General features: G+C 52.0%; 1 protein-coding gene across 2 annotated transcripts; it reads right to left on the bottom strand.

Annotated features, from left to right (window-relative positions):
- Positions 1–6,783: 6,783 nt before the first annotated feature.
- CD101 (CD101 molecule) lies at positions 6,784–22,945 on the bottom strand. 2 transcript variants are annotated; one of them, XM_048295489.1, is made up of 9 exons: positions 22,789–22,945; positions 21,478–21,855; positions 20,227–20,643; positions 17,161–17,544; positions 16,011–16,394; positions 14,674–15,075; positions 9,899–10,300; positions 8,668–9,063; positions 6,784–7,116 (listed from the first exon to the last, which is right to left on the bottom strand). In XM_048295489.1, the coding sequence occupies exons 1-9, from the start codon at positions 22,838–22,840 to the stop codon at positions 6,920–6,922; spliced, it is 3,012 nt and encodes a 1,003-aa protein (XP_048151446.1). In that variant the 5' UTR covers positions 22,841–22,945; the 3' UTR covers positions 6,784–6,919. The 2 variants fall into 2 exon arrangements, with proteins under 2 accessions (XP_048151446.1, XP_048151447.1); XM_048295490.1 differs by lacking the exon at positions 8,668–9,063.
- Positions 22,946–23,166: the final 221 nt, after the last annotated feature.

Here is a 23,166-nt window from a genome sequence, read left to right as displayed (position 1 = left end):
TCCTAGGACCCAAAAGCCTTTAGACATTCATTCTTCAAGACAGGTCAGATCCTTGCCCAAAAGAATCTCAAGAAGCTGCCATTGTCCAGTATACAGTCCAGCCTGTACCAGGCTCCCAGGTCACTGCTTCTGGATTAATATCTCCATCCCCAGGAGCCTCTGGGTCTGTCCCAGAACAGCTTCGTCGTTGTCTTGCCGGAGTTCAATTAAATGCCCAAATGATGGCACAAAATGAACAACACCTAACCTCCCATACCTTTACCTCGCCTGGGGAACACCCCAAAGTGATGTTCACGCTCTGAGACCAAAGAGCAGGATGACCTTGCATTGCCTGTACAGGATGTGTGCCTTAAAACACGGGCATATGACACCAGGACAGTCTGTTTAGGCTTTCTCTCCAGCCACCGAGGGGCTGGAGGGGGCTTAGCCACAGGCACAGCTTCCCAAGGAGAGAGAGCAGGGGACACTGTGCCACACTGAGAGTTAGCCTCTGACTTCCCCCCTACCCTTCCTCCCTGTCTCTTTAGACCTTCAGTAATTCCTCTCTGAATTGCCTGCCTCTCCTAACATTACCAGGCAGAAGCGAACGTCCCACTTCATTAAGCCTGTAAGCCACTGGCTGGATGATATCTGACTTGCATCCGTTTGCAATTTAAAGCGGGCATTTGCTTCAGATCAAAGCAGCAGCGGCAGCAGGAACAGAAATTAGCATCTCGCAGTCTCTCTCTCCCTGGTTTCATTGCCACAGTGTGTCTCCCTCATTACCAGGGAAATGAAATGTCTTTACAGTTCAGGCTGCCTCTGCCTTTTATCCCGCGGCCACCGCGTGAGGCATTACTGCCACATTTAACATCGATTGGTCATGGCCCTTCCCTTTCAAACGGGACAGTGGACCTCTCCTCCCTATTAGCATCCCACGAGGGGGCTGGGAGGAGTCACACCCCCTCCTGGTATGCCGTACTGCTTCCAGCATTCACCCATTAGTTCCCTCATGCTTAAAATAATGATAAAACCAGTGTTCTCCCCCCAGCAGGTCAATTTTCACACTTAGTCGACAGCTCTAGAAATGAATATTCCTCTCACCTCTACAAGGAGCAGGTAGAGCGCAGGAAAGGACAGAAACCAGGCCATCCTCTGCTCCACAGCACCATGCTTTGCCTTCCTTGGTCCCCAAGGAGGTCTGAAGGCAGCACCCATGGGGAGGGCAGGCTTTGGGGATGCTGGAAGAGGAGCTCCCTCCCTTTCCCTTCGCTTTGCCCAGCAGCTGGACCTGTACCCAGTGCCTGCAGGGGGAAGAATCTCAGTGTCAATTAAAAGACAAAATACCCTCTGCTCAGATCATTCTGGTTAAATAAAGCTGCTGGTGGAGGTGAGTGGTTTGCCATGGAACTGGCTGCAGAGGAAGGTTCGGCTCCCTGCCAGCATCACATATAAACATTTAACTCTCCTTAGAAACACACAGGAAAAAAATGTAATGAATGAATAAAAGTAAGAGAGCCCAGATGAGCACATGCTTGAATTTGTGGCTTGTGGTATTCTGCTTCCTGTCCAGATTGCAGAAGTAAGGAGCATCTGAACTTTGCTTTCCAGTTCGCATTTCCAAATAGAAGCTGCTAGGGAAATACTCTTGTGTTTGGTTTAAACAATGCCCATGAAAGGATTTTTATTTCTTTGGGCTTTTTTTTTAAATACCCAAGCAAGCAGGGGACCATTAACCTGTCAGTCCCACCCCATCACAACCAGAGTCTTTTCTGGTGAGTGCCGCTGGCTAAAAGGACACCAAGTTGGTCCCTCTTGCCTGCTGTGGCAGCAAGCTGAGCCAGATACCACACTACCACCTCTCATACATCCTTCCCACCTCGAGCCTCACAGCTGTACTGCTTCTGCCCTGTGAAGCCTTACTCCTTTCCTGCCCTGTGCAACTGCCATTAGGTTTTACTGCAACTGTAACAGTAATTATGACTGTAATGCCATATTATCTGCTGGAAGAAAAGAGGGAGGAGCAGATGATTTGAGAAGGACCAAAAAACCCAGCAGCAGGCAGATCCAGTGCAGCAGTTTCTTAATGGTTAAGGAAGGTTCAGAGTTCTGTGAGCAGTTCTGCTTTGTCTGAGGTGCCGAAGACCAAGGCCAAAGACACACGAAACAAGCAGGGGCTGCAGGAACAAGCCAGAATGAAAAATGGCATCAAGTGAGACCAAAGCACATATCAAAACTGCTTCTTTTATTTCCAGTTTTGATGCCATGAAGATTTTTGCCTTTTCTTTTATACCCCTGTTATACCTTTTTACAACTTCTGTATTCCTAGTGCTTTTTGCCTGCATTCTTGGACTTGTTTGTTCAGCTAGGAGACTAAACATTTTAGAAGCTTCATAGCTGGGGATCAGTGTGCCCCAGACCCCAAGGTCCTCTCCAGAACACATTCTGTAAACCAAGATAGAGCCATCCAGGGGAAGCTTCCCTGGGGAGGGGGGCTCACTTGAGCCTCTCATTGGGGAATCTTTGATAGATGTGCTAATTAGTAAAACCTATAATGTTATACCCAATGTTGGGGGGAGACAGAGATAGACTCGGCGGGGTGCATCTCGATGCATATGACCTGGACATGTACACCTAAGGATCCTTACAATAAATACCAAGGTAAAATCCCTTTTCGCCTTCTAACCGTGTATGACTCTTGATTTTAAGACCAGGAAAAGGCATCAGTTTTTAAATGTTTTCTCACAGGAAGAAAACTGAACGTCAAATTTCAAAACCAACTCAAAAGTTCATAGGAAGTAATGAAGAGATGCTGCTTGAGAGGGAGCATCCCAGGAGAACTCCAGGTCATTTGTTTGGAATAATTTATTGAAAGTTTGGCAACCTTCCTCAGCAGCCTTGCCCTGGCAGTCCAGGACAGCACGCTGCTCCTGTGCCCTCTGCTCCAGAGGAGCAGGGCAGGCCAGGAGACCCTGAGACATCAGGCACAAACCATCTCCTTGCTTGCAAATCACTTCCCACCGCTCCTGCACAGCAACCAGCTCATGACCCACCCTCCCTCCTCACCAAAAAAGGTCCTCAGTGCAGGTGAGAGTGACTGGTATGATCCTTTGTCCCACTGCACGTTGGATAAATCACTGAGCGCGGGCCTTACTCCTGCCCAAAGGCAGGTGCCACAGGAGCATTCCAGGAAGGATATGCAATGCAGGGGTTATATTCCCATCCATCCCGCCCTCACATCATCCATCCAAGCTGCAGGAGTGTGCTGGCTTGCCTGGGAGGCAGTGCTGTGCTGCTCTCCCCTTGCCTTACAGTTTCCACACCTTCCTATGAAAACCTTCCACACACAATACAGAACTTCTGTTTTTAAAGCCCCGTGCAACCGCTTCCCAGTGGATTAATTCCTCATGGACCAAGCTCTGCATTGCCCTGTAACCCTTTTAAACTGCTTTAAACCTGTGAAATGACCCTGGATCTCCCTGTCACATGCTGCCCTCACACAGGACATTCATTCCCTGGGCACAGACACATGTCAGGGACAGGGTGCAGCAGGGGCACTGCTGTGCTGCTGCATTGTTTTCTCCCCTTCAGGTGGGGAATAGCTATAACAGCTAAATATATCTTTTATCAGCTGTTCTAATGTATATCACAGGCTAGATTTGAACAAAAGGTGGTGGTGGGGGTGGGTAAGAGTGGTCAAGAGCCCCAGCAGCAAAAGCAACACCCTCTCCCTGACCCACCAAGCACACATATCTCTCTCCCTCTCATACATTTACCTCAGCTGACAGAATTGTTCTCTTTAAAAATAGGACTGTTTTAGAGCTTTTGCTGTGATAAGTTACAACTCTTTCCAAGTTCTCTCATGGAAAAAAATAAATCTTAAAAACACAGCTGAAAGGTTTGGTGGTGACCCAGCAAAGCCAGGAAAAAAAAAAAAAAATAAAGAGGAAAAAGCCCCACCACTGCAAAACCACACATTCTCCTTGCAGACCTTTCATCAAGGCCCTAGACACACTTACAAACTTAAATTAAACCGTCTACACCTGCATGGACAGAAAGTTGCTACTTACATGGGGCTCTGGTTAACTGAGCAAAAATGGGACAGAAGAATAAAGTGCCCTGTTGATGAAGAAACCTCCCTCTGCCTACCTTTTTCCCCCAGTCCACCAGATGCAAAAATCTCATGTTGCAGCAGTCTGCAGCTTTTTGTGTGCAGATCAGATGGCAGGAAAGATGCCTCCACAGACCTGCCAGGGGCTGCTGAGGTGGCTGAGTGAGGGGGACAGCACAAGCCTGGGGGATGCACCAAACCCAGCCAGGCCACTCAGAGCTCACACAGCTTTTGGAGACTGACCCACGCATGTGACTCCTACAGCAGGGTAGGGGCTGTCCCCAGCACTCTGGTAATGAATAGCAGCCTCAGTAATTCAGATTTTTGACTAGAAAGATCATCTTGATGATGTTCATCCTAAGCCATGTAAGGAATGGGCTGTCAAGCCATCTGCTAGTAGTTTGCTGTGGCAATATCTGAGGAGGTCTGAGACACCAAGTGAGAGGAATAGGGCAAAATTATGTTTAAAAAGAAGTGGAAATGAACACCATCTTTTTAACTGTAATTCCCAGGGAGGTACAGGGACAACGTATTTAAAAGTACTAAAAAGAATGCAAGAAAAAAAAACCCACAACTTTTTTGTTTGTTTGAACAAAGCCAAAGCAGACCTACCTATCTCCCCTGCAACAAGACTGAAAACCTTGTGGGAAGGGATAAGCAGCAGGCATCATATATTCTTGATTTTACCAAGGTTTGTGGAGTAGGCTCCTGAGGTATTCTTGGGCAAGCTAAGGAAACAATCCAAATGAAAACATGGATGAACAGCACAAAATCAGCAGATAAGCTATATGCACAGAATTACTGTTAACAGTTGATAGTCAAAAGCAGTTCCTCCTTTGCTTTCCCATGCCTAGCACACCTTCATCTCCTTTCCATATCCCCTAAGCACAAGCCAGGTGCAGCCTTTCCCCTTGGTGGGAAAACTCGCCTGCCTCCTCTCCTTCATCCACCTACCCCTCCATGAAACTTGTAGGAGTTTAATATCCTGGGAGCATCTGCTTCTCTGTCAAACAGACTGAAACTGGCCTGTGAGTTGAAGCTTTACCGAGACAGGGCTCAGACAGACAGCAGGATCTTCCGCAAACTGGTGCAGAAAGCTGTTCAACACCCCCATGCAAACGGGGCTTCAGTTAGATAGGAAAAGTCAACAGCCTGAACTCAGAGGGGAGACACAACTCGCTAGACAGCAAAGCTGCAGGAGAGGAGCCTGACGATCACGAGCCAAGCACAAACGGTGCCGTGCCATCACACGCACACAGAGAAAACCAAACATCCAACTGGGATGTGTAAACGGGGCATAACCCACAAGGCAGGGGGGAAACCTCTGCAGAGAGCCCCACGTGCAGCTCTGAGCACTCACGCTGTGGGAGAGGCAGACAGGGTCAAGGCAGCAAAGGGAAAAGCTGCACGGGGTCCAGAAAACATCCTGCAGGGAAAGACTGAGCAAGCTGGAACCAGCCAGCCCAGACAGAGGTGGCTGAACAGGGAAGCAGGAGCAGCAGTCTTCAGATGTGTGCAAAAACTGCATTTTCAAGGGGCTGAAGTACCTATCCTGTTCTTCAGGATATAGTCAGGCAGCTTTCCTAATTGCAGAGAAAGTGAAAGAACACATCATCTGGAGGGGCTATGGTGTCTCCTAATCTCTCTGTGGTCACAGGAAGCAGGTTCATAAATGTCTGCTGTGGTTTCTATAAAGCTACTTTGGTCTGAGGATAGTGCTCAAAGTGTTGCCCTGATACTTGAACCTTACTCCCTGGGACCACATCCCATTTTGCACAATTAGGGGTTGAGTATCCCTTGGCTTACAGGGACTGGATAGAAATCTCCTTTCTTCTATGCCAGCCTCTCTTCAGGTAGCAGAGCTTCTCAGCCTTGAAAAGGTGAGCCCGAGCTGGATTCCAGAGTATAGAGGAGCTGCCCCACAAACACACACATGGCTTTTTTATTATATGGGACCACCTGGATGTGCCTAATACCAGGTCCCAGCTGTGCAGCTTCCTGACCCACAGACAGCCCAGGTACCAGGGGCTGGATGCTGTCTTCTACAGCAGAAAGCAAAGGAAGGAGCTGGAAAGTTTGTTCACTCATTTCCGAGATGGTTTGGTGTCCACAACTTTCTTCTGGGATCCAAGACTCCATGTGAGTCTTTTACTGGGTCAACAGAAATTGGCTTTTTGTGGATGGCTGCAATTCCTCTGCTCTGGACCTTCTTCAGACCCAGCCAGCCTTTCTCATTCCTCATGTTCCTGTGACAGATTTTGTGATGAAGACCCATTTTATTTTGGAGATGATGATTTTTGGGCACAGGCACTCTCAGAATGTGAAAACAGCAGTGTCCAAGAGCTTCCCAGCAAAGGGTGGACAAAGGCAAGGGTGATGACCTAAATGGGACACCAATATTCCATTTCCAGCTCTACCACTGGTTTTTAGCCTGGATACCACATAGATTTTGTCAAGATGGCCAAAAATAGTAGAAATGTGGTACTTTTGTGAGACAGTGCAGAAAGAGCTGTTTTTTCCTCTAATTCCTGCAGAGGAATAACACCACTTCCATCCACAGTAGGAGATACACACTGCAAGGACCCCAAATATACCACAATGAGCAGAGTGGGAAATGGGTGAGTACCTAACCTAAAAGACAGGAACACTTGTTATGAAAACGCTATTTGCTTAGTAATTCCAAAGCTGCTTCATTCCATCAAAAGCAAACACACAATTTCAAGGATTTGTTGCAAGAGCTACTACAAAACAATAAAAAGCCCCTCTGCAAGTACAGTCCTCAGCTGTCCAGCTCTGCTGCTCCAAGTTACATCTGCCTCTACACACCAGCTAAGTTTTCTTGACCTCTCCATCCCCTTCCAGTTCCATCAGCTGGCTTCCTGTGATGTTGCCCTTCTTGCTTTTCCTGAATTTGCAGTAACAGCAGAAGACAGCAAGGGCCAGGAGAAGGATCAGAACCAGTGGTAAGTATAAGATGAAGTTCAGCAGTGATGGAGATGAGCAGATCCGGGACAAAACAGTTGACTCTGAAGGAAAAGAGAAAGAAAAAATGAGCCCCCAAGCTAGTTTGAGTTTCTCTCTCCTACTGTTTCTCTAAGTTCTATTTTCTTAACACTTTTCCCTCAATCTTCAACAGCTACCAATTTTTAAGAATTCATACAGGCTACCTGAGGAGAAGGGGGAGAGAAACCAGGTAATTTGCCTCAATTTCTTGTCTAGGGAGGTCAGATAAGGTCTTGGCTTGTTCATCTGAAATATCCCAACAGAAACTGCACAGTTCTTTAGCTAACCCATTCCAGACTGGGCTCAGTAAGGAAAAGCAACACACCTTTCACCCCTCTGGGTTCCTGCCTGACACCAGGGACGGCAGGGTGAGGTAGAAGTCTGTCAGAGGCTGCACCATTGAGCAAGAAAGGACAAGAGGAAAGCAAAGGAAACCAGATCAAGAGGTCCCTGTCCCCACCAGACACCTGCCCAGATTACTGCTGATTACTGATCAGATTACTGCTGATCTGCTATGGTATCTCATCCACACTGAGCCGCAGGCAGCTGTGAGCACCATCCTCATCCCTGGAAGCTCCTGCAGAACAGCTCCCCAGCTGAGGTGGAGGCTGCTAGGTACTTCAAAGATAACTGCATCACTGGAGGAACAGACATGCACACACATGGCCACCCCTCCGAAAAGAAAAAAAATATTAGAAAGAGAGGGAGAAGGAAAAACAACCCAGCTAATCTTTTGCCTTTTCTGAAAACCATGAAAACCACTTGGCAAAAACACTTATTCAAAAATTGGAGGAGAATTTACTAGCAGTTACTGAGCAATCTTAGCAATAGTTACTCCATCAGTAATGGGTAACAAGAGACAGAGGGAGCTGATGAAGGAGAAATCTGAGTGCTAGAGGGAGCCGTGATGGACAACAGCAGTAACACAACAGCAGGGGGGATGAAGTGCTGTCAGTCCCTCTCTGTGCAATTAAATCCAGATTAGCTCTGCTGTAGGTGCAAAGTCATGAGAGCAGGCTCCGTGCCTGGCTGTGGGAGTAGCAGGCACTGGGGAGGGCTCTGCAGGGTCACCCTTTCCATGCTGGTCAGCACCAGGGGTTGCTGCAGAAGCCATAACCCATGTAGGCACCCAGGCTGGCCTCAGGCATGGCAGCTCCACAGCTGAAGGCATGAGTATGACTGCAAGATCCTCTCAGCTGGATGCATCATGATTGATTTCACAGTTTATATTTTTTCCTCCACATGGGTCATCTGAGCCTCCTATTTTCCCAAAACAGCAACAATTCCTGCCTATTACCTTCCTAGAGACACTGCGTGCACCTGACTGAAACCTTTGCTTTTATTTATTTAAGTTTGTGCATGCAGAATCCAGTCCTACCTTTGCACCCAGCATGCACACCCAACTCACCCCAAAGAGAACAGAGGCTGTTTTTAGAGACCTCGCTGGAGACAGACTTGCCATGAAATTCCCACCAAGAATTTTTCCCCCAAAACATTTAAGGTTCTGGTCCCAGCATGGCTATGGGGAGACGAGCCATGCAGGGCGAGCAGCCGCTGGCACCCAGCAGAGTTACCTGGCGGGATGGTGGTGAGCTGGGTGTACCCCGAGCATGCAGAGGCTTGCAGAGCCCAGTCCTTCCCCTCGCTCTGCTGCTGCCATTGCTGCAGCTGGCAGTAATACGCCCCGGCATCTCCCCTCTCCACACTGCTCAGCGTCAGGCTGAAGTCGCCAGCGGAGGGGCGGCGGAGGTACAGCCTCCCTGCCAGGCGCTCCTGGGGGTACTCCATGGTGCCATCGTAGCGGAGGGTCAGCAGGGCACTGGCACGGCCACTGCTCTTCGCCTGGAACCAGGTGGCCGAGAGCAGCGTGCCGGGCACCTGGGCCCCCTGCAGCCGGCAGGGCAGCACCACCTCCTCGCCCTCCCTCGCAGAGAGGCTGTGGTTGGTTCTCTCCATCTGCAGCCCGTGCTCTGGGGTAGGGTGCAAGCAGAAAGAGATGTTGTGGTGTTGTACTGCCGGAGAAATACTTCTGCCTGCACCCACAGGCTGATAGAAACCTTCTGGAGCAAAGTGTGAGGGATTGGAGTGGCCTTTGTGGGAGCCTCTGCAGGACACCCACAGGCCCCTTGCTCCTGTGGCTCATTCTCCCTGGGGCATCGTGTCCCCACCTTCCCCATCATCTCTGCCCCCTGTGCTGTAATACTCCCTACCCCCTCCAAATAAGTGATAAAGGCATCCTTTGGACCAAAAGCTATTTAGGAAGCTGAAATTCTCTGATCCACTTTATTTAGGGCTGGAGTGAGGCTGAGAAAGGGAAGAACTGAGCCAGGGAGACCCACCATGCACCCCAGTGGTGCAGTGATTAAGGTGAGAGCAGCTGAACCTTCAGTTTTGTTTCTTAGCAGCAATGTGCTGCAGGGTAAGGAAATCCAAGTGTTTTCCTTCAGGATGCTCAGGAGTACCAGCAAAGGGCAGCTTCTCTATTACAGCACTGTACAACCAACCAAGTGCACCAGGTGTTGGAGGGAAAAGAAAAAGGCCACAATTCACTTTTGTTATGAAGCATTTGACTACATCTACCAGTAGCAAAAATAGCAGCTTGGTTGGTTTGGGAGGATGTGGTAAATCTTCCTAATTTCCCTTTGAGAGGCACTGACAACTCCTGCATCCCTAAGCCTCAGATCCAATGCAGGAGCTGCTGCTTTTCCTAAGCCCTGCCAGCTTAGGAGAGGCCTGGCAGGGGCCTGTCAAACATTGATCCAACCTTCTCCAGCAGTACCTGTACAAGGGATAACACCTGCTCACCTGGGGGTTTGAACTTCACCGTGGTCCTTCCTGATGCTCCCTCTCCGAGCTTGTACCAGCCATCCACCAGCCAGAGCCATTCCTCCACCACACAGTAGTACCTGCCCTCGTCCCTGAAGTCTGCAGACAGAATCTGCAGCTGGAATACGCTGCTGGACACCCTCTGGCTCAGGAACCGGGACTTTTGTTCAGGAGAGCTGAATTTAGACCCATATTCCAGTATGCTACTGTAGTTGGCCCTGATGATTTGCAAGGGGGTTGCATCTGCCAGAGGAGGGAGGCGGTACCAGGTAACAGCAAACTGCGAATTATTCTGGGCAAACACAATCCTGCACTCAATGGCTGTGTTGCTGCTGGCAATTTCCACAGAGCTGTCTTCCGTAGCAACCTGAAGCTTGCTTTCTAAAATGGAGAAACAAAACAATCATGCCAGATGCAGCTGCCAATACAGGGATACTGGCAAGAAGAGGAATAAAGCTTTCCTGAGAGAAACACACTGAAAGAGGAGGGAGGAAGAGGGTGCACAGAGAACAAAGACTCATTAGGGGATGCTGGAGCAGAGGGGTGGAGGAAGGAGGGAAAGAGCAAATCCACACACCCTTGTTTGAACAATGGCAGGGAATCACAGCTGGGTGTCACTGGGAAGAAGAGTAGCAGAGGAAGTGCCTTGGAGACCATGGAGCAGGAATGGGGGACTGAGGCAACCATTGTGTTGGAGCTTGGAGGCAAAGCCTCTGTCTGAAGCAAATGTGTCTGTCTACCACTGCTTCCATCAGCAGGCTCACACATATGTGACAAAACCCACCCACGCCTTTGGAGACTGTGAACAAGTGTCTTTTATCGCAGAGAAGACTACAGAGCCCATGTGGGTTTCACTAACAGTTGCCATCTCAGGTGTTTGCTGTGGTTATTAATCCAAAACCACGTGACAGAGTCCTGCACACCTCTGTGTTCACATCCAGTGATGGTTCAGAGCTGTGCAGTTGAGGAGAGTGGAACTGTGGTGCTGCCTGCGGCTCTGCCCTCCGCCAGCAGGCACTGCTGGTCCTGCTGTGTCTGTGCTGCTCCTGGTTTGAGGGACCCTCTTCCCACAGCACATCACCTGTTGTTGGAACCTCTCCTCCAGCAGTGAAAAGGCTGCAAATCCATATCTTTAAAGGTGTTCCAACTACCTGCATTTCTCCTCCACCCCCCCCTCCACTCTGAGACCCCACCTCTGTTAGATGAAGTCAGCAGTCAGGGGAGGGAGTACACACAGGTATTCGCCCTTGGGTAGGCAGAAATAACTCAGGAGACACCATCACGGTTTTAAGGGACTGTAGCCTGAGTTTCCATTCTTAGCACTTTCCTTGCATATGAGCTGAGCAGCAGGACACCCTCTGCCACAGAGGCTGGGGACAACTGAGCTCCCTTAAGCTCAGCCCCTGGGTGCTGGTTTGGGGACAGGCAACAGAGGACACACCGAGATGGTCCCTCAGAATGTCCCAGACCCCCAGCCTTGGCCACAGGCTCAGGAGGGCACTCTCCTCCACAGCACCTTCCCAAGGGATGTGATGGCAGCAGGTTGTGGAGAGGGCTTTGGGACAGGAGGGAGCTGTGGCTTCTCCCACAGGGGCTGAGGGGGAAGAGGGACACTGCAGGGGAAAGCTTGCATATTTCCCCTTCCTTCAAGCATTTCTTCTCAAAACTCAAGCAATCCACTTCAGAGGCCTTCGCTGCCTCTCTTGAGACTGGTCAAAGCAAAATATCCCAGCCAATGGCTCTCTACATCCCTGTAAGGCCTCTGCCTCTATGTCAAATCTGCCAACAAAATCTCCGTGCTTATGCTGTTTTTTGTACCCCATTGCTCTTCCTCCTTTGTCAACCACATTTTCACCAAAAGGTTGACAGTTCCCTCCTCAGAGGGACTTGCACAAGATCCAGTATCCACTTATTGCCTCACTTCAGTGGTTTGGATTTCCACAGCAACACTCACGAGGATGTCTGGGAGGTGGATGCTTCCAAGGGATCAAAGTGCTGACCTGCATTTCACAGTGCACATTTGCTGCTCTGAAGAAACAGGTATGGGCAAAAAGCAGAAGAGAAGGGACAGCAGTCACCCTAATTAGGACGCTGTGCAAATTCATCAGATCCACCACAAAAATCACACAGACTTGAGCACACCTGGGAACTAGATGGAAGTTGATGTCTTAAACTGCAGTATGTAAAACCATACCCATCCCAGAGCTGGCTCTATGGAAGCACAAATCTTCGGAGGGGCACACTGGAGGTACTCAAGAGCCATCTGGAGATGGCTCTGGGCAGCCTGCTCTAGGTGGCCCTGCTTGCACAGGGAGTTGGACCAGGTGACTTCCAGAGGTCCCTGCCAATCTCCACCATCCTATGTTTCTGTGACAGGTGAACTGATCACACTGGAAAAAATAAGACACTTAATTTTTAACTTCATCTGCTCCGTACCGAGGATACCACTCAGCCAGTCAGTGAACTGCCAGGGGATGAGGGGCAGGTAGGGTCTTGCTTGAGCACGGCCTGGCCTGACATGTGCTGGGGCAGAAAATGCTCCAGAGAAGGAAAAGCTACTGGAGTGCAGAGAGGAGGCACAGGAACCACTGCTTTGAGCACTTCATTTTGATGAGTAGAATTGCGGTTACACTCTCAGAGATCACCTCAAGAGGAAGCAGAGCACTTGCTGCAAAGCCCCTTTGTTTTAGCTCCAGATCTCCTCTCTCTGCTGCTAAAGATCAATTACCAAAAAGGCAGAGCAGCTGCCTGCCTCTGCCTTTCTCACATAAAGCCATGGTGCTGTTTTCCCTTTCATTTTCAATTTAATTAACCAAGCCAAGCATCTCACTGCCCATCTCCCTGTGACCCGTGCCTGCTGATGCTTTGTTTTCTGCCTGGCCCAGTAGCAGTGGAGCAGGCAGAAGGGCATGGCCCATGTGGGCTGCTGGCCTGAGGGACACGAGGTGAAAAAACCCCTGCAGCTCACTCCAGTGTGAGGGAAGCCACAGCAGGCAGCTGCACTGATAGGTTCATGAAACAATAATGATGAGACCCCACCCAAGAAATTGGAAATGGAGAAGATCTGTCCTCCTTCCCTGCCTGTTATAATCTTTCATGGGTGTCCCCCCCATCTGAAGATGATCCATAGACCACAGCAGCATGTGAACTCCTAAAGTACCGACTGACATCGAGTAGTAAACAAAGTGCTGAAGCAAAAAGTCAAGAACGCCAGTATCTCAGCAGGCTTCAGCTATGAGGTTCTACATGAGAAGAAGCAGGCTGGTGATTTTCATGATTTGCAGCTTCATTTTCTGCAGCTTCGCCTCACCCTATTGCCTCCTGAGTCATCTCCCTCCCCAGACTTCTCTACCTTCCCAAACATCCTTCACTGGCTCGTGCTGCCTTTCTGAGAGAGATGGCACTAGAGCCAGCAGCAACCTCCCCCTGTGCATCACCCTCTCCCAGCTCCCACCCTCTTTACAGTGTCTCAGTATCCAACAACAGCTGCAATACGTTTGGAGCCAAATGTTGTAGTCTCTTGCTGCTACCATCTCCTCTGTGTAGATGCTCTGCAGTTACACCTGCTCATCCTAATGCCATTTACACTAGAGATGTGTGCTCAGAGATGCTGATTATCGTCACCCCTCGCCTCAGTGCTACCCTGCCCCAGCTGGCTGGAGCTCAGGTGTCACACAGAGCATCCCAGCAGTCAGCTCCACAGGGGTGAGGAAAGAGTAGCAGTGGAACAGGAGAGAGCACCAGAGCAAAGGGCCCAGACAGGGAAGGAAATACATTCACTTACGGCACAGCAAACCCATCAGTTAAAAAACATGAAAAATGCATAATTTCAGTTCACTGGGTTGTGATTCCAAAAATCCAAGGATTTTAGAGGAAGGAGCACTTGATGCATGAAAAAAAGAGCGAGAACTCTCCTTGGCTGGCAGAACAGACACGAGGGCAAAAAAAAATAAACCAACCCATATTCTCACACCTGCCTCCACAGGCTCAGAGGCTTTGGCCAGGACAAACCTTGCAGTCCCTGCAGCAGCCCCAGCTGTGAGCAGGGCACGCTGACACCCTGGTGCTGCCAGGGGCAGGAAGCAGGATGGCCGGGGGGCTGAGGTCTGTTTGCAACATCTCTCTTCCATAAGAGGACGAGGCTCCCATCGGGATGCTGGCAGGAGGGATGACAGCGCAGACCCTGCCTGCAGGGGTGGCCATAAAAGGGAACCCTGGGCAGGGCAGCCCAGCCGTGCCCAGCAGGAGATACCTCCCCACGGAGTCCCTGGCACCCCGACGCTCAGTGCTGGCTCCCAGCCCGGCAGAGAGCCCTGGTGCTTTCTCAGAAAAACCTTGACTATTCTGGTCAGGAAACACAGCCATATCCCAGCATCAGCTTCAGGGGCTGGTCTCTCTCTGCCTCCCAGAGCCCACATCATGGGGTGCACCTTGCACCCCTAACATTCAGCTGGGCTTCTTGGGGGGCACTCCTTCTTTCCAGAAACCAGGCTTAAAATCCTAGTGGCAAGGCTGATCCCTGTATGCTTGGCATGATCTGCAAACAAATAGGTATGGCCACTTGCCAACACCAAATTTGCCTGCAAGGTTTTGTCAGGTGCTGAGGAAGCAACAGAACAGGCAGCACCATCTCCTTCAGCCCTGGGAGATGACCCTGCTGGGGATACCCCAGACATCAGTGGCCCTGGTTGCCCTGGGTCATGTTTGATGGATTTAAAGTTGCAGGAGAGACCTCTGCTGAAGGCTCTGCTCACCTGGCAGCACCACCTTTATCCCCACGACATTGGACCTGGTGCTGGCTGCTGGCTGCCCCAGGGGCAGGGTGTTCCTCCTCCAGACCTCCACCTCACACTGGTATGTCCCCCCATCGGCAGGCAAGGCACTGTGGATGTGCAGCCTGAAGGAGGTGTCAGCCTTCGACAGCTGGGCTTTCCCCTGGAAGTGTGGCTGCGCAGTCCCCCAGACCACAGTGCCGCTGGGAACGACCCGGACCAGCTCGTGGAGGGGACCGGCGGGGCTGGGCTGGAAAAGCCACCGCACAGACGCTGGCACCTTCTCCAGGGTGTAGCTGGCGTTCACTTGGCAGAAGAGTTCAAAACTCTGCCCGTATCTGATGGTGGCAATTCGGCTCCTCAGCGTGGCATGCAGACCGAGACCTGCTCGGGAGGAGAGAGCCCTTGGTGTCGGGACAGAAGTCCTGCCCTGTGCCACCTCACTGCCACCCTTCTCACACAGCCCTGTCACCACTGCCCCAGGCACTGCAGGGCCGTGGCACCAGCAGTGCTGCTGCTCCTCTGCCACTGCCACTCTCCACTTAGTTGCACTGTGCTCTGCCAGCCCCATTCAGCCCCTGGCCCTCTCCTATCTCACACTTCCCCGCCCCCAGTTTCCCAGAAAACCCTCAGTACCCTCTCATCCAAGTTCCCCCGTGCCACACCAGAGGAGCCAGGGATCCTCCGCTGATGCTGCTGTCCTGTTTGCTGCTTCCCTCCACCCTCCACAAAAGCTGAACAATTCCTGTGGCCTGACTGGTGCTCTCAGGCATCCAGCCCAGCAACAAGAAAGTAAAACCACATTAAATGACAGCCAAAAGCTGCCTCTCCATAAAGGCAGCCAAGAAGAAAGGATGTGGGCACTGCACACCGTGGAGATTAGCAGCTCTGCACTCAGACAAGAGGGCAGGAGAAGCAGTCAGAGGCCAGCACACCAGGATTGTATCTCTGACAAACACCACCAGACAACTCAGCAAGTAGCTTTGTTGAACTTAATTACTGCGAGTAACTGTGCTTCTAGAACAGTTATTTTGTATTTCAGCTTAAGGCAACAGAAAGACCTGCCGAGCAAGATAGTGCCCGTCAGGTCTCTCAGCATTTCAACTGTTGTCTCCCACTGGTCTCTCCCAAAACATCCCATGGATGACTCTAGCATCCTGCTAGAAATGGGGAAGCCATGCAGGGCCAAGTGATCAGCCCTAGGTCACCCTGCAGCAACAGCAGAGCTCAGGGCACAGCAGGCCCATGTCCTACTGAGATGCATCCACCCACTCCTCCATCACTGCCTCCAGCCCAGAAATAGGGGTGGCTGAACTTACCCATGGAGCTGACCGTCACTGCTGCCTCCCCCTTCTCTGTCCAGTTCCAGCCTCGGGGCCACTGCATTGCTTCACACCTGTACTGCCCACCATCATCCTCGTCCAGCGTGCTGGGGATCACCAGGGTGAAAGTGCGAGAGGTGTCCTTCTCCAGCCGAAGGCTCCCCCGAGTCTGGCCATCCTGGTAGGCACTGCCCAGGCTCAAGGTGCCATCCTGCTCCATGGCGGCCACCAGCACCCTGTGCCCTGGGTGCTGCGGTAGCAGGTGCCACCACTGCACGGACACGGGGCCGGTGGCTCCCTGCACCTCACAGTGGAGGATCAGCGAGTCTCCCACTGTGATCCGTGGGGTGCTGGTGGACACAGACAGGCGCATGTGGCTCTCTGCAAACAACAGTTACCACGTTGGGGGGGGATGTGGTGCTCCTTAGGAAAAGCCAGAGGTACTGCAGCATTAAATGGAACTGCTGGATAAGTCTTGACATTGGGAAAGGAAAGGAGTTGGGGAATTGTCTGAAATTTTCAACCAGCCTTTTCCTATAAGTTTGGAGAAGGCTTTGTGGCTGTGGTTTTTTTGTTTTGGTTTGGGTTTTTTCTGTTCAATATCTTTCTTGGGACATTGATATATAAAGAATTAGTTAAGAAACAGAGTCCCAGCTACATCAGAACAACCATTATCTAGCTATGACAAGGAAACCAAGAGCCTCCTACAAACTTTTCTTAGAGTGGTTTCTCACAAATCATCCGTCCAAGGCAGGGAGAGTACCCTGATGGAAGTGGCAATGATCCTCCTCCCGAGACATACCTGCTCTGCTGGGTTTTCCTGTGATTTTCAGACGTAGCAACAGACGTTGCCCACAGTTTTCAGCGTCAAAGACACAGGAGGACTCAGACTCCTCAGAATTCTACCTAAGTTTTGCCCCAAAACTTACTGCGAAGAGACTGAGCTAAAGCTTTACACTTTGTTGACAGCTACTGTGTCTGTCAGGCTAATACTTGCTAAAGCAAATGCTTTTCCCATTATGTATCAAAAACTTTGGCATATTTGCACTCTTGCTGCCCCTGTCAAGATCAGGGCAGACCTAAAGCATCCCCCAGTCAAGGATCCTGCAGACAGTACCCAGAAGAGCAGCTGTTAGGATTTACTCACCTACTGGCTTCACGTTGACTTGTATGCCTGATGACACATTGGTCTGGATGCTGTATGAGTCTCCAGGAGTCTTCATTTCCGACACAGAGCACTGGTAAGTACCCTTGTCCTTCAGCCCCACCTCAGAGATGGTGAGGACATAAACTGTATTGCTCTGCTTGAATCCTCGGAGCTGCCCCAGCTTGGCTCTCTCCTTGTATTCTTCCTCCCAAATAAATACCCCATGGTGGTCAACCATGGCCACTTCCACACTGTTGAGGAGCCAAAGCACTTTAAAGTGCCTGCTGCTGCTCTTTGGGGCTCCCACCACACAATTTAGCTGCAAGGTGTCCCCTTCAGAAAGGGAGCGTTCAGCAGCAGTGATGTCCACGGAGAGGTCTCTGCCTGTGGGCAATCAAAAACAAGGAGGGTGATGGGTGGCCCTGCTTCCTTCCTCCCTGGCAGCACCAGCAGCCTTTCAGAGGGCAACAGGACGGAATTCTCTGTTGAAACGTTTTCTTTCATGAGAAAAGTGATCAGGATGGAAAACTTTGCCCCTGAGGAGAGGGTTGCCAGCTCCAGGCACTAAGCAGCAGTCACAGGTGGAGGAAGTGCCAGAGCCCTGGGGAGCTGGGTTCCCCCCTTAAGAACAGCTAAACCCAACAGAGCAGAGCATTCACTGGGACAGCCTTGGGCCACAGCCACCCCCTGCTCAGCTCAGGCATCTGAACTGAGGGCTGCCCTAACTCAGAGGCATCAGCTTTTGCAGGTGCTGCTCTGGAGCTCCTGAAGCTGTTTTACCTCATGGAACACCTACCCTGTAAGCCAAAAAGGGGCACAAAGGGGTTTTATCACAGTGGTGGTTTTAACTCTGCTGCTTGTGGTGGAAAAAGGTGCATGAAGGGCTGGCTTGTCTGAGTCTGCTGTGGCTGGTCCTGCGTGCTGCAGCTCCCAGTGGCTCCTGTGGGTTGTGGGCAAGAGATGCTCTCCAAGCTGGAGAGGATTTGGGTTAAGTTCCTACAGAAAGCAGAAATGTCAAGACTTGTCACAGCATGGGGAGGTAGGAAGGAAGCAAGATGAGGTGGATCCTGCCCCCCATACCTGTTAGCAGTAGGTGCTGAGCAAAGAGGGCAGTGACAGGGGGAACCTAAAGTCATCTTCCCCTTGGCAGACCCTCTTGGGCAGTCAGCTGTGTCTGAGGTAAGGACCCCATCTCTGCATCCCATGACACCATTCACCTCCCTCGCTGGGCAGTCAAAGCCCCTGGTTCCTGGCATCAGCCTGGCTGGACAGTGGCTGCAAGCAGGAGACACTCTGGGTACCCCAAAACCCTGTGCCATGACCCCACAAGCACTGGCATGGCCAAAAACCTGGAGGTAGGACTGAGCCCCGATTCCCTGGCTCATACCACTCTGTCTCCCTGGGTCACTGTGGTGCCCCCTGAGTCTCGAAACAAGGGAAAGGTTACATGCTTTGGAAGTAAAACAGAGCAGCTCCCAGACCACAACTGGAAGGGCTAAAATAGTTTATTGAAAGCAGAGTACCCTGTGAATTTAAACACTGGTTCATAAACAGTTTGCCAACAGGAATCCCAGCTGCTGCAGATATGTGTGGCATTCCTAAATATTTGCTGGAGAGTTTATAGAAACCAATGGAGCAGTTAGCCATGGTCAGAGTGGTCGCTGGCTCCCGGTGTGATGGGGTGCTCAGCCCTGCAGCCTGGGCTCCGCCACTGGGTGCTGGAGGAAGAAACCAGCCCTGCAGATTTGAGGGCTTGCACGCCCACTGCTGTCCCTCCATGGCAGTACCAGCAGCCCCAATACTGCCACCATAATGCCCTCTCACCACCGTCACTCCCTTCTACCTTTAACAGTTACCACAGGGCAAATTCCAAATTCTGACAAGGTTTCTCTATTTCTAAACCATCCCGAGGCACTGATGCCTGAAGCCACACACTTCCAATCATGACAAGCCCTCTCCAACAAGTGGATGCAAGGAAGTGCATTGACTGCCATTGCTCCCCAAGCAGCAGCAGGCTTGGAAAGCCTTTGCTGCAAACAGTGCACAATGAGGGGAATAAAGCTCTGCCAGTCAGACAGGTTCCAGGAAACAGATTCTGACAAGAGAACACACTTCACTCCCCCTCCTCCTGATACCTTGCTCCCCTGAGCCACATAGGGAGTGCTTAGTTCTCACCCATCTGTTTCTTTGGTTTCCTGCTCTGACTCACCAGCCTCCCACGAGACATCAGTTCCCCTTACTGCCCCAGCTCTGCTCTGTAGCCTCCTCCACCCGCCCTGAGGTGTGGGGACAGGGTACACCACCTCCACAGGCAGGCTCTCAGTGGGAGACTTGCTCCCATTTCACTGCACACTATGTTAAAGGACACCAGCTAGCCACAGCCTTGTCTTGGCTGCTTCGAGGTAAAGCGTACCTCGAAGTACGGGGGGAAGAGCAGAGGGAAGTATGGGGGAAGAGCAGAGGGAGGGACCACAGCCAGCAAAGGCTTGTGGCAGGAGGGATGGCAGGCAGGGTGCTCAGAGGAATGGCCTGATAAACAGCAGCACCAGTTGCTCTGGAAACGAGCGGGCTGGTGGCAGCAGGGACAGACAAGCCACCCCCAACAAGAGCCATGCAGCAGCACATGCAGTCCACCCCCGTGTCGCTCCGTGCCTGTGGCTGAGGCACAGTGACAAGCAGCTGACTGGGGTGCACTTTATTAAGGCCACGAGAGCCTCGAGGCAGTGTAACAACACTGTTTGCCAAACACTGGAGTTTAGCACTGCCAAGGAGCCAGGCTGCTGCAGGCACACACTGCACCCTCTGCTAACACCTCGCATGGTCTGTGAGGTTGGGCTTGCTGCTGGCATTGGAGATTTGGCTGCATGAACAGCCAAAGCATGAAGCACCAAGAGCTCGTAAGTCAGGGACTGCCATGGCCCTGAGCCCAGCCCAGCCCACCCCCTCAGTGCCCAGCGTGTCCCTGGGCTGCAGCAGAGGCAGGTGAAGGGGCACTGAAATCTGCTGTTGTAGAGCCTTGAACGCACAAGGGAGTTGGAGCCGACATGTGAGTTTGCAAAGCCTTACCCTGGCTCACAACTGCCAGTGAAGTCCTCTCTGTTTGCTTGCGGGAGATGTCCTTCCATGTCTCATCAGGATCCTCAATCCACTCAGCTGCCTCGCAGTACAGCTGCCCCTGGTCGGATGGCTCCACTCCCCTGATAAAGAGCTTGTACGTGGTGTTCCCAACCTTGTTCAGCCCCACACTGCCCTCCAGAAACCTCTGCTCATAAGAGGGACCTGGCTTCAGGATGAAGTCCTTGGAGAGGGTGAGGACCTCCTTGGCGCGGTGGTCTCCTGCTCCCTGAAGAAGGAACCAGCCAACTGAGAGATGGGTGTGCTGGTCAGTGGACGTGGACACCTCACAGGTGAGCTCCACCGCATCCCCTTCGGAGAGGGTGAGGGCCTGAGGAGCCATGGAAGCCAGGAGGGTGTCTGCAATCACTGAGCATGGGGGAGAAACAGAAAACCATGGAATATCCTGATTTGAAAGGGACCCACAAGAGTCACTAAGTCCAGCTCCTGTCCCTGCATAGGACAACTCCCAAGAAACTGCGACCAGGGCCTAAGGGATCCAACAGCATAGGAGAAATACCTTCTGTAGCTGACTGACAAGGCTTCCAGCCGCTTATGTTGAGGTGTGAAGTGACTAAAACCTCAGCAAACACGAAAACAGAGAATCTCTTTGCAGTGCCATCTTCAGTCAAACTACAGCCAGTATTAATTAAGCAATGCCAAGGAGATTAAAATCCATCCCCCCCGCTATCCCAAATGTAGACTGGTGCAACACCGAGATACAGGAGAAAACAGGGCTGAACACCAAGTGGAAGTACCATACCACCGTGTAGACTTGGTGGGCTCACAGTAGGGCCTTTCCCTCTGTCTCTCCACCCCATTGCCTTCCCTCCCCAGCGGTCTGCAAGAGCTGCTACCTCCTTCCATCTGTGAGTATCCCACTTGGGACAATTCCCAAACCCTGACCTGAGAAGACAACAACAGTTAATGCGCAGAGCCTGGAAACTCCTGCCTTCCTAAGTGCTCAGCTCTGACATGCTGTGTCTGTGTCAGGAGCTGAAGTCAGGCCATGGGAGAGCAGAGGCCTCCTTTCCCTTCCCTTGCCCTGGCTGGGAGGCAATAACCAGAGAATATGCAAGGGGATATCTGGACATACCTACCTCAGCCCCATTAATTGCCCCTTTCCCCAGCTGTCCCTCTGACAGACGACCACTTCTGTAGAAACCTGCCCCACAGGGAGCATGGCTCTCATTCAGGACCCACCTGAGAGGCTGGTCTTGGCGCTGTAGCTGCCGAAGTACCTCTCGTCGGTGTTGGGCGTGTGGCACTCGTACTCGCCGGCGTCGCGCTCCTGCAGCTCGGTGATGTGCAGCAGGACGGCGTCCCCCTGCAGCCGCTCCACGAAGATGCCCCGGCTGCGCACACGCTGCGTGTAGATGGCGTAGGGGAAGGAGGGGTCCACGGTGCTGACGATCTGCACCTCCCGCTCGGGGGCCGAGGGCAGGTAGATGGACCACTGGAAGTTCTGCTCCGCCGGGCCCTGGTAGCCGCTCACCTTGCACCACAGGGTGACGTGGGACCCCCTCACGCGGTAGAGAGGCCCCTTCTGGACAGTCACTGCCCGCTGGCTAGTGGTCGGACCTGTCAGCACACACGGTGTTTGTAGGGGTACAATCACAAGAACAAGTCGTGTAACAACAGAGCCCTGAGCTTTCTTGTCTCCTGCCACACTGGGGGTCACACGACAGAGACCAGAGCATCATGGCCAGAGGGCTGCCGAGCCCGTTCGTGCCTGAAGAGCCTCTCTCAACCAGCAGCAACCAGGCTGAGATCACTGGAGGAAGCTTGTGGTGTGTTAAAATTAAGAGGGCTAAGCTCTCAGGTCCTGCACAAACTGGGGGGGAAAGGGAGCAGGGGTGCAGAGCTGATCACTGCCAGAGTAGGACATGCAACGCAGAAGCTGAGGGACATGGGACAGGGGAGGTCAGCAGCAGGCTGCCTGCTTCAGGGATGCTCCATAGGCAGAAACGGAGGAGGACACAGGAGAGGGGGTCAGCAAGAGCTCCTCTGAAGGCAGGGGGCACCAGGAAGCATCAAGAGCCCCCCTCCATTTCTGCTTGCAGAGGGTCTGGGGATTGCCACCCACAGACCCTCCCCTTCTGCATAGCTCCCAGTGGTGACACTCGCTCTGTCTGGTGCTCGGCATGCACACCAAGCAGATTGCCCACAGGACACAGGCCTGAGTCAAAAAACCAACCGTGATGCCCAGGGAAGAGAGCTGGTGACAGCACTGCCTAGGAAACCTTCAGAAATTCCTTCCCAGTGGAAAGGGAGCAAGGTAACACCCTCCACACCCCAATCAGCCACTCAACGAGGATGTGTGCATCCCCTCACCAAAAACCCTCCTAGGCTTTGGGCTCTCGTTTTGGAGTGGAAACACAGTGCAAAAGGAGCACATGCTGATGCACCTCTTCCCATGGCCACTGAGCCAGAGCAGCACTGGCTGAGCCCCCTGTGCTCTGCTTTCCCCACAACACTTCCAAGAAAGCTCCAGCCACTGTGCAGGGCACTCACCCAGGAGGAAGAGAAAGAGGAAGGCAGCTGCCAGGCACCGTGCCAGGCCCATGGCAATCCGCTGTGCGTGGATCCTCTCCTCTCCCAGAGGGGTGGTGGTAGGTTCTGCCGGGCGATGGCGACAGCCGCCCCGCTACTTAGAAAGTTGCTGGGAGGAAACTGTCTGTCGGTGGTGGTTTCCTCTGCTTAGAATGGCAGAGAGAAGTTACGGAGCAGGGTGCAAAGTAACACCCTCTGGGAGGTGACAGCCAGCACCCTGTCCCCAGGCCAGCTGGGCAAGTGTGACGATGCCCAAAGCCCCTCTGCCACTGTGTCTGTGCCAGAAGCCCACCTGTGGGTGCCTACTGGCTGTGGCTTTGCTGTCCAACAGCAGCTCAT

Source organism: Corvus hawaiiensis, chromosome 2 (assembly GCF_020740725.1).
Source record: "Corvus hawaiiensis isolate bCorHaw1 chromosome 2, bCorHaw1.pri.cur, whole genome shotgun sequence".
NCBI classification, from domain to species: Eukaryota; Metazoa; Chordata; class Aves; order Passeriformes; family Corvidae; genus Corvus; species Corvus hawaiiensis.
This window is presented reverse-complemented; position numbering and strand designations above follow the sequence as displayed.

Coding starts and splice junctions, on each gene's coding strand:
- CD101 (XM_048295489.1), bottom strand. CDS start 22,840: ATGGGCCTGGCACGGTGCCTGGCAGCTGCCTTCCTCTTTCTCTTCCTC. Junction 20,644..21,477: donor CGCCAAGACCAGCCTCTCAG/GTGGGTCCTGAA, acceptor CCCCATGCTCAG/TGATTGCAGACACCCTCCTG. Junction 7,117..8,667: donor GCTCACCACCATCCCGCCAG/GTAACTCTGCTG, acceptor CTTTTCCTTCAG/AGTCAACTGTTTTGTCCCGG.